At 36.1% G+C, this 11,449-nt stretch overlaps 1 protein-coding gene across 1 annotated transcript; it reads left to right on the top strand.

The window, feature by feature from the left end:
* The first annotated feature begins 10,122 nt into the window (after positions 1-10,122).
* On the top strand, positions 10,123-10,575 carry LOC126721471 (uncharacterized). The gene has a single exon (XM_050424507.1). It carries the CDS (start codon positions 10,123-10,125, stop codon positions 10,573-10,575), a length of 453 nt encoding a protein of 150 aa, XP_050280464.1.
* The last annotated feature ends 874 nt before the right edge of the window (positions 10,576-11,449 follow it).

The following is an 11,449-nucleotide window of genomic DNA, read 5'->3' as shown; positions in this document are numbered from 1 at the left end:
CTTGTCTTGAATATTGCAATAATCTTTTCGGTGTTTACGAAGTGCAAATAATTCTTTGCCTTTGATTGACCCCTCAAACCCACGTAAGCCACATATCAAAAAGTGGTCTACCTCTCCCACTCAACAATCAACGTGGCCAAAGGACATCCAACCATATTTATACCAAACTTTTTAAAAAGATAGCCTCTCCCCTTTTTATTTAAGAGCATCTATAGTAGGGGAACTATATTTTAGCTCTTTGACACCATAAAAAATTATTTTATTTATTTTATCTACTCACATGTTGCAGTAGTAGATCTATTTTAGCTTTCAATACAATAAAATAATATAAATATCACAATACAATAATATATTTACTATAATAAAATAATACATCCCACTACACAAAAAAAAAAAAAAAAAAAAAAAACACCACAAATATTCTAACCAACAGTGTGAACACAAAATAAAATAATTTTTTTTTGAGCTATAGTGCACAACTAAAGATAGCTGTGCATTGTAGCTGAGAAGCCAAATTTATTTACTATAGCTCCACTTCTGCAGCTTCAAATAGCTTTTTAGTGGTGCTAAAAATAGCTTTTTAACTTTTTACCTCCACTGTTGCAAATGCTCTAAAAGGTCTAAACAAATTGCTTAAATCTCTGTCTCTCTCACTCTGAAGAAGAAGTAGCAGCAGAGCTGCAGTTTCCTCTCTCTCTCTCTCTCTCTCTTTCCTCCAAAGCTTAGTTCGGCTTCTCGCCCAAACCAAGAGATATTTCTTATTTCATAATCTTTTTCTCACAAATTCTTAAACAAATATGAGATTTTACCCAATCTAAGTGTCTCCCAAAATCTCCTTTTATCCCAGATCTGAGACCTTACAAATTAGAGAACAACAATCTTGCAGAGAGAAGAACTTCAAACATCGTGAGGATGAGAAGGGAAAAAAAAAAAAAAAAGAGGCAGAGAGTGAGGTGCGTGAGGCAGAGAGAGCTTGAGTTAAGTTCATTTGAGTGAGGTGAGTGAGAGAGTCATAGAGTGACTGCGTGATTGTGCGTGGAATGAGGGAGTTTGAGAAGAGGCGTGAGAGGTGATACTGAGAGTGTTTAGGAGTTAGGGTTAGTTTTAGCTTTTAGGATCTTGAGCAAAACGACGAAGTTTTAGGTTGGGAAAAATCAACAAACCCCAACCAGTCATTAACTGGTTCGACCTTACCAGTTCCTGATTTTCTAGTTGAACCGGCCAGTTTTTTATATTTTCTGGTTTTTAAGTCATTTTCAGTTTTTAATCATAACTAGACCGGATTAAAGGTGGATTCCCGTTCGAACTGTCCAGTCCGGTCCTGTTTTTAAAACCATGCGTGAGACACTGCATTAGAAAGTAAGCCGCAGTTTGTTGTTGTTGTTGTTGTTGTTGTTTTTTTTTTTTTTTTTTTTGGAGAACCAGTAAGCCGCAGTTAATTGGCCCATTTAATTTGCTTCTTTGTACGGAGGAGACCAACGTCACGCGTGGCAATTAGATGTAATCATAGGTTCTTTCATGCTTTGTCTACTCTATGCTTAGCCTATTACAAAGTTAAACTACTTGTCCATTTTAATTACAGTAATCGAGAGGAGATCAAAGTTGCACTTTTGTTCTATGCCACTCTACTTTATTTTTATTGCCCAGGTGTCCATATTGCATACAAATTGGATTTGTGTCATTTAAATAAGGATTTGCAATCATGGAATTGTCATTTTATGGTAACAAAATTTAGTTATAAAATTAGTTATAATCTTAAATTACAATCTTACTTAATATCTTTTTATTGGAGATAAATTTTGAAAAATCCATCATTGGATTATATCTTTTTCTTGTATTCTCCATTCTTGTAAAATTTCAAGAAAATTAAATATCAATTCATCAATAAATTGTTTAAATTGTAAATTTTTGTAATTAAAAATTATGCATGAAATATAAGTTTATAGATTATATAGTAAATAATATTTGATTGACACAAAATTTGACATTTGTATTAAGAGAGTAAAGAACGTGCAATTCAACAGTTAAATTTTCAAAATATGTAGTAATGTTTACTTTATTGAATAAGGTTATAGCTAGGTTACAACTAATTTTGTAACTAAATTTTGTCCATTTTACAATACTACAAGTAACAAAATCACTTTTTGCATGTAATTTAATCATATGATTTATTAAACTATTTAAAAATCACATGACTATTAAATAAGTTATATATGTTGCTCAAACCACACATAATGACTATTAAATAAATCATGTAACTAGAACCACACATAAATAATCAAGTAATTCGCTTCATAAGAGAATGAATGAATTTTCCTCTCCAAATAAGTTTGAAGAACAACAAGTTTTTTATAAAAGAAAAGTGTATCTGATCAAACAAGTCAAGTTAAGTAGGTTTGGCTTCAATCTGATTGGGTTAGGGTCAAATGAAGTTAATATCTAAAACTTATCAAATTAAAATGGATTGTAAAACCTATGACACTTACCTAGACTTCGATGGGTCAAGTCAAACACAAAATGACCGAAATTATTTTCACATACAAAAAATAAAAATAAAAAGTAAAAAATTTAACGTGAGCTTGGGAAAAAAAAGTTAAAATTCGGGAGGAATCAGATCAAAATTGGAAAAGAATATGGAGAACCTAGACCAAGTGTTGATTGACACTTGGACTAGATTCTCCAAATCCCCTTCCTTTTTTGCTTCAGCTTGCTCCCCACTCAATTTGACCTTGAACCCTACATTTTTCACTCAGAAAACCTAATTTTCCCAAGTTCTACATTGCCTAGAGACTAATCCCTGACTCCCAACATTCAATATAAATACCCCCTATCTAGCATCAAACCAAAACACACCAGATTTTCACACCCACTCCAGATTTCAAATTCATACTCTCTTCTCTTTGTCCAATTCTAGAGTTAGTAGTAGGAAATTTCCTTTGGTGTTTTGGCCCTCTTGGTCTCAACTCACTAGAAGGGGTAGCTCAATCCTCTTGGTCTCAAGCTATGAACTTTTTATTAAAAAATCCCACTCTTGAAAAACTTTTTTGCTTAAAGTGATAGTGCATGTAGTTAAGCTTTCTAAACTTTTTTGTTGTTAATTATTTCCTAATTCTTAAAATCAAGAGTGCTTTTATTTCTAGTTATTTACATGTTCTTGATTGTTAGCACGTTAGATCTAAGTTATTCTTAGCTTTTGCTTGTTTTAGGGTTTTTGTCAATTCAAATAACATTATGCTAGATTAGGATTTATCATATCACACACATATTCACCATGTTTTTCAATTTCAATCTTTTCAATTTATCTTTGCATGCCTAGAATAGGGTTTCACCATGCTTATGAATGCTTGTTTCAATCTTTCATTAACACTAGTCCCCAACCCATGCGATTCACGGGAAAACTATTGATTATAAGATCTAATGAAATTTAGAAATAAGAAATTGAGTTAATAATATGCATTTTATAGACATTTTGCAAGATAGCATTTAAAAAAAAATGAACGGTCATAATAAAATAAAATACAATGGGAAGAAATATTTAATTTCTATGCTTTCCATAGTTTAGAAATGTTATCTAACATAGATTATTATTGGGTTGCCAGGAGAGATTTTTATAAACTGTTCATATTAGACATATGTTGACATATGTGCTTATATTGTCAATAACTCACTGCAAGTGCATAGTTACTGAAATGTACAAAGTAATTCACAATTATTGAATTAATAAAGCAAAATTCTCAAAAATTATATACACACACTCACAGAACTAATACCCCATTTGAACACATACATATTGTACAACTAAGTCTTAATTTTCCCATCAACAGCCTTTGAAAATATAAATTGCAAAGATATAAACAAAGACCATGATATGAGGAGCACACCAAGTCTCAAATTTGAGTAGTAATATGACTTTCTCAATTTTGCTTGGTTGTGGTAATAATAATATAGATAATTCAATACATGGAACAATATCAAAATTACAACACCTTATTCCATTATCTTTTATGTTGAATCTAAACAAACAATTAATTAAAATATGGATAGAGCATACATAGATTATATGTGAGATTGAATGACAATTTTAATCAACCAAAAATCACACCTTTAATTAAGAAAATATAAAAAATCACATGAACCCAAAAAAAAATTCTCAATAAACTAAAAGCATATAAAGTAAAGAATTAAGATTTAGCAGTAAGTTTTTGATGTAGTTGTCTTGAGACGTTTGCGAAGCATTTGGATTGGTAGACTCTTTTCTGAAGTTTATGTTACTTCTATTTTCTATGACTATTAAGAAGTATTAATCCTAAAATGGTGAAGGAATTTCAAGATTGGCACTCATGACACAAATGATAAAGTTTGGTTTAAAAGAAAACTTTGGTGGAAATATCCATGCTTTACATGTCTAAAATAATGCATGTAGTTATATTACTTGGTTCATCTCAAGTCATGCTCATGCCAACCACTTACTTCCTTGTTCCGTCCACAGCACCACAACACAAAGAAAGAACAATATGGCTTCACTTATGATCGACAATATCTGTATCGATCGAATCGATGGTATGATTTAACTTTAGGCTAAACGACATCCCAATCACATCTCAGCAGTTTAGAACAAAATAACAAATTGTTTCGTCTTTCTTCTTCCTCATTGTTGGAAACTTGTTTTGCTTCAGTTGACATGTTCTCCTTTGTCGGTCGATGCAGCCATTGATGTGATGGTTCACCTCTGCACAGCAAATTGGAGTCTATGGTTATTGCCTTGATCTAAACCGGTGTAACTTGGCTTTTGAACGTCACCACCGCATGATAGAATTATATCACCATGAAATTCTGATGACAGGCCATCATCGTACTATCTTCTCTCTCTGCCATAAGATAACTTAATCCTCAACAGTCACACGGATTTTCCACAATGAAACCATGATTGATACAATCTTATTAAAAAATTGCATCAAGAACCTGCTCGGATACCATTATTGGATCCTACAATGTGAATGGTAATTCCGTTAGGTGGGGATCACCAAAACTGATAGAGAGATAATGTAAATTGTGTAACAAATGAATTCGGAGAATCAATATTTATAAACTTCTTCATGTCTTTTGGGAAGAAATATATCTCTTTACCAAAAGATGTATCTTATCTAGGAAAATTTAAACATTTCGCAAAAACCACCAAACGAAAAGGCACAATGTTTCGGGTTTTTAAAAATGTAAACGTGTCGGTAATTTATATAGCCACGTGGCGCAATGAGGAGTAGTCAACAAAAAGTCAAACGTTTCGGCTATTAGTTATTATATAGATATAGATGTTCTTAGACGCTATAAATTTGTTAAATGATGTGATGTGCAATTGGCCACCAAAGCCTAGAAGGTCAGTTTCATCGGCTAAAGTGGGTGTCTAACACCATCTCATCTTGTAACGTAGCCTTTGAACTAAAATTAAGGGTTCTAGATCAATTTATTTCCGTGTAATTTTATCTTTGTAGGATGTAACTAGGATTCAAAGGCATATACTTTTGTCTTAGATTTTATTTAGGACTAAAGTCATGTAATATTTATTTATAAGTGGCAATTCCATGTAAAATCCGATTTAGTAGAATTGGATGTGAATTTGACTAATCCACAATTAGATTCTATTTTCTTCTCATATTCTCCATGCTTGAAAATTTTCAAAATAATATAAAATCAATAGGTATGTCATCAATCAAATATTCTAAAATTTCAAGTTTTTGTAATCTAAAATTATACTTAAAAAATAAATTTATGAATTGAATAATAAATTATATCTAATTGGTGCAAAATTAGACATGCATGTCAAGAACATAAAGAATATACAATTAAATTCAAAGAATTTTCAAAAATATATAGTCGTATTAATTCTTTTGGTGGAAGTTATCACTATTGGCTATAACCAAGTTTGTAGCAAAATTTTGTTCATATCAATGATAGGTGGGATTTTAGAGGTGCATTTCGTTGCTCCAAGCCCCATTTTTTGTTGTGGACTTTAAGTGTGAGACACTTCCAAATAAGCTTGAAGATGTAAAATCATCTAAAAATTACATGTTTAGAGGCGCCAGTTAAAATGCTTTTTTTTTCTTAATCAATTTTGTAATCTGGTATAAGAAATTTAATTGAGGAAGTTAATGTATTGCACCTAAGCATCATTAATCCGTTCAGTTTATGGAGAAATTTCCATTGAATTTCATAGTAGGTTTTTGATTTTTTGCTTCTGAAAATAGGCTTGGTTGTCTTTGTGAATTTGACATAACAGTCAAATGTCCCTACATTCTACATGTAACATTTTAAATAAATGTTTCTTATCTCTATATATTAAGAGGATTCAGAAAATTAGTTATGACTTCAAAAAATGCCAAAAATACCTTTAATCTAATTTGATAATCCTTATTCCTAAAAAAAAAAAAAATAGGGTTAAAATTGTAATTCAACCAAATTCAAAAACAAAAAAACTACAATAGAAACTTTTTTCCTAAAAATTAGTACACACTCTATTTGAATATATTTCACATATGTTTGATACATTTTATTTTCGTTTGATACATTTTTTTCCTAAATATTTGCACGCACTCTAGCAATTTGCTCCTTTTCAAAATCCTAAATTCTAACTTCTTAAAAATCATTTCTCATGTAACTTTACTAACAATAGACAGATTATGACATTAAACTCAAATAAAAAATAAAAAAAGAGCCTCATTGCATTTGTAGAATGCCTGTGGTAAGGCTAGTATATAGAATTATAGTATAGTTGGAAAGGATAAGGATGATTACTTTTCTATATATCAATCTAATATTAATTGTAGTTCCAGTTAGTTCAACCAATAAAGTCTCCGATTTTTGAATAAGAAATCTGAGATTCAATACTCGCTTATACCAAATATCGATTGTTGTCTTGGTCTAATTATAATGACAACAGTCATTAGAAGCGGCGCCATAAGTTGAAATTGTATAAAAAAAATATAATTAATTAATTTTCCTTGACCTAACGAATGATTCTATCACTATATGCCTACGGAAACAAACTTTATATTTGATATCTTATGCAACCTTGCGCATATATATATATATATATATATAATTCTTCTGATAAATGTATCGTATATACTAAATTTAAGTGAATTCCTTTTCCTAAATTCTCAACCTTTATTCTTATTAGAAAATAAATGTTTGAAATATAAATTACTTTACTTTGTTGATTCACGAGAATTTTAAATTTCTTCAGGTTTCATAAGGTTTATAACAAAAGAGCCATAAATGAAGATGTTCAACGTTCTCTTGTTGTGCTCAAATTAAACATCAAATAAGTTCACTCATGATTAAACTAAACAAAATCCTGAAAAGCTTAATTAAATTAAACAAAATCCCGAAAAGCTTTAGAAAAATTTAATTTTTTCAAATTCACTTGATAGACAAATTGCGTCTTAATAGCAATTTTTGAAAAAAACAAAATGATTTAAAAATAATAACTGTGGGGACACAGTTTGGAGCCCAAATCCCTATCTTGTGAAGTCTTGGTCCAAAAAAGCCCAACACAATGAATTTTGTAGAGTATGGGTCAAAGAACTAGGTTTAGATAAGTTAAACAGAGGCTTGCATGGGATAAAGGAACACATGGACAAGAACAAAAGCCATTGCGTTGAAAGATCTCACGGTTTGAGGAGACTAAAAACTTAATTTGTGTATACAGACCAGTACATTAGGGTTCCTTTGCATGCTACAATATTCTACCTTCTTTTTTCCGTCCCTTCCTTATGGGGGCTTCTATACATTATATAGGCCTTCCTTATCATCTGGGTTTTACACTTGTTGATCATCCAAGCCTCCACTTGAGCACCTATCCCATCAGACACCTCTTTCAGTCCTTTGTGAGTTGTGGTAGCCAAGGTAACACTGTTCAGGGGTCTTCTCCATATTAATGCGGTCAGGAAAGTAGCTGTAGTGCATTCAATGTGGAGGTGGCAGATTTTGCTTAGATATTTTGTGTTTCCTTTCTTTTCACGTATTTAGGGGATGTGCTTCAGTGGCTTGGACGTACCTCCGCTTCGGATTTTCAATGTCCGAGGAGGAATTCCTCCTCGGACCTTTTTTCTTTGTTTCCCGTGATAAGGCTCAACGTGGATCGCCTAAGCCACGTTGCCTTCTTGGACAAGCTGGCGTCCTCGGACGGGCCCAATGCCCATCTCGTTACTTTGGGCCATAGTCCCCACAATAGCCCTTCAAAACTCCAGTTTTTATCTCCTTCCGAGGAGAAAAGTGGGGCTTTGACTTTTTGAGGGATAAGATCAATTAGTTTCCGATTCGCACATGTGGGGACAGTTGCTTCTGACGCGTTGCAAATTACGAGGCGCGGCTTATTACTCCAGGCAGCTTTATGTCTCCCCCATCTAGTGGCAAAACGCAGATCTAACAGCTGGCATTCTTCATAGAATTTTGAGCGGGAGTGACCTTCCCTTTTCTCCCTTGCTATATAAGGCCCTGGGGAAGCTCTTTCTGCTTTACTTTTCTACTAATACTCAAGTTTGCTAGAGAATCCCAGCGCCCAGTTCTTCATTAACGTTCCAGGCCTTCGAATTTCCGTGACTACTTCAGTGAGAAACCTTTCCCTGAGGAAATCTCTGAGAGCTTCAGAGATTGTTGTAAGGATACTTGTAAGTTCTACTTCCTCTTCGTATCCCCAATTTTCACCTCGGCCTTCCTCCTCGGCCCACCGGTTCGACTAGATGGGTAGATTCAAGTGTCTAGTAGATACTCCGACCGCCATGGAGGCCTTTAGGGCAAAGTACCACATCCCGCAGGGGGTGGTTTTAGAGTACTGTCCTCCAGAACGAGTGCTGACCAATAGGGAAGTGGGTCAAGTTGTCATTCCCATGATCGCTTTTATAGAAGGAGGAATGACGCTTCTCATGCGTAGGATTACTCGGGACTATTTGCTTAACCATAGATTGACACCGAATCAGTGTGCTTCTAACCTGTTTAGGGTCTTAGGCAGCATAGATGTTCTGAATGAGTGGATGGGTTTAGGTCTTACATGGCATGACGTAGTTCACATGCAAAGGAACCCTAATGTACTGGTCTGTATACACAAATTAAGTTTTTAGTCTCCTTAGACTGTGAGATCTTTCAACGCAATGGCTTTTGTTCTTGTTCACATGTTCCCTTATCCTATGCAAGCCTCTGTTTAACTTATCTAAACCTAGTTCTTTGACCCATACTCTACAAAATTCATTGTGTTGGGCTTTTTTGGACCAAGACTTCACAAGATAGGGATTTGGGCTCCAAACTGTGTCCCCACAATTGGCGCCGTCTATGAGAAGAACTTAAGTGTTAGTAAGTACAACGGTTAAGCATGGCAGGATCAGGTCCACACCAAGAAAATCCATGCCAAGCTGACCTTTAGCAGACAGAACCTATTGGGCCTCAGTGGCAAAATAATCCTCCTGATCCTGGGCCAAATCTAGGCAATGGAAGGAACCGAGAGGGAAGCGTACATACTACTCAGACGAGCCAAAGCCACTCCCAAGTAGGCAGTCGCATATCCCAAAGGCGAAACAACTATCAGGCCATGCAGCGAGAGATTGCCGTGCACAGCAAAGGCGGTCCCTTTCCATCTCAAACACATCCTCTAATGAGGAAGAGGATGTCAGTTACATTCGGAGATCAAGAACTCCCCCAAGTGAAACCTTTTCCTACGAAAAGGAGCCACACCTTGAACGGAGACATAAGAGCCCATCTAGTAAGGGTTTGGGTAATGATGCCATGAACAAAGCACTGGATCAGATCTCCAGATCACCCTTCGTGCACAGGATAGAAGGGGCTAAACTACCACGACATTTCCATCAACCTACATTTACCATTTACAACGGCTGAGCAGACCCTGTGGAGCATGTGAGCCAGTTTAACCAAAGAATGGCTATCCATTCTCGAAATGAGGCTCTGATGTGCAAAGTTTTTCCGTCTAGCTTAGGACCCGTGGCGATGAGATGGTTCAATAGCTTGAAGACGAACTCCATAGATTCCTATAAGCAGCTCACTCAAGTTTTTTGCTCTCGCTTTATTACAAACAGTAGAGTCCCTCGGTCTCTAAGTTCGTTATTATCCTTATCTATGCACGAAGGGGAAACCTTAAAGGCGTATTCGGATAGGTATTGGGAGATGTATAACGAGATGAATAAAAACCACGATGACGTCGCCATTAGCACGTTCAAAAGTAGTCTCCCCATTGAGCACAGTTTAAGGAAGTCTCTAACTGGTAAACCCATCACCAGCGTTCGCCAACTGATGGACAGGATTGACAAATACAAAAGGGTGGAAGAGGACCAGCTACAAGGTAAAGGAAAGGAGAAGATCATCCCCCTCAAAGGGAATGATTACAGGTCGGAACAATATAACAGTAACCAGCCGAGAAGGGATTTTTCGAGACATGCTGGACAAACCAACATGCTAGCGGTTAATGCCGTATTCAGAGAGCCGGTGCAACAGGTTCTGGAGAAAGTAAAAAATGAGCCTTTCTTCAAATGGCCGAGTAAAATGGCCGGAGACTCCTTAAAGCGCAACTAGAACCTGTATTGTCATTATCATCAAGACCACGGACATTCCACTGAGGATTGCAGGAATCTATGGAATCACCTGGATCAGTTAGTCCGAGAAGGAAGATTATGCCACCTTTTACACCCCTCCAGCGGTCATCTGGGCCAGGTAGTTCAAGAGCCTCAGAAAGATGTATCTTTGAGACCTCCCATGGGGACGATACACGTCATCCTTGCCGGTCCAGGGAGGATCGGCTCTTTTCCCTCCTGGGTGTTGTCTGTGGCTCAGCTTCCCACCGAGGATGGTGAGAAAATGTCCAAAAGATCTAAAAAGGGAAACTCACCTGTGCTGGGGTTCTCAGACGAGGATAAGATGGGAACTATCCAACCTCATGACGATGCTTTGGTAGTTACGTTGAGGATTGGAGGGTTCGACGTGAAGAGAGTACTGGTAGACCCGGGCAGTGCTATGGAAGTGATGTACCTTGATCTGTACAGGGGGCTGAACCTAAAGCCTGAGGACTAAACGGCATATGATTCTCCTCTTATAAGTTTCGAAGGGAAGACTGTCATACCAAAAGGGCAGATCAGATTGCCCATACAGACTGGATCAGAGGTGGTGGAGGTGGATTTTATCGTAGTCGACACCTACTCACCCTACACGGCCATAGTAGCCAAACCTTGGCTCCACGCCCTGTGAGCTGTTTCTTCTACACTTCACCAGAAGGTAAAATACCCGTCGGGGGGCCAAGTGGAAGAGATTGGGGGAGATCAAGCCATGGCTAGGCAATGCATGGTGGCCTCAATCTCACGCCGGTCTAGTATAGAATCCTCGGCGTCTGTGAAAAAGAACTTATAGCAATCAACCACCTCGGCAGCACCAGTCGGTGAATTAGCCGAGGAGA

The sequence above is a fragment of the Quercus robur genome, chromosome 4 (assembly GCF_932294415.1).
Source record: "Quercus robur chromosome 4, dhQueRobu3.1, whole genome shotgun sequence".
Lineage (NCBI taxonomy): Eukaryota > Viridiplantae > Streptophyta > Magnoliopsida > Fagales > Fagaceae > Quercus > Quercus robur.
Note: the sequence above shows the minus strand (reverse complement) of the source record. Positions and strands in the feature narration are given on the sequence as shown.

Coding starts and splice junctions, on each gene's coding strand:
- LOC126721471 (XM_050424507.1), top strand. CDS start 10,123: ATGCACGAAGGGGAAACCTTAAAGGCGTATTCGGATAGGTATTGGGAG.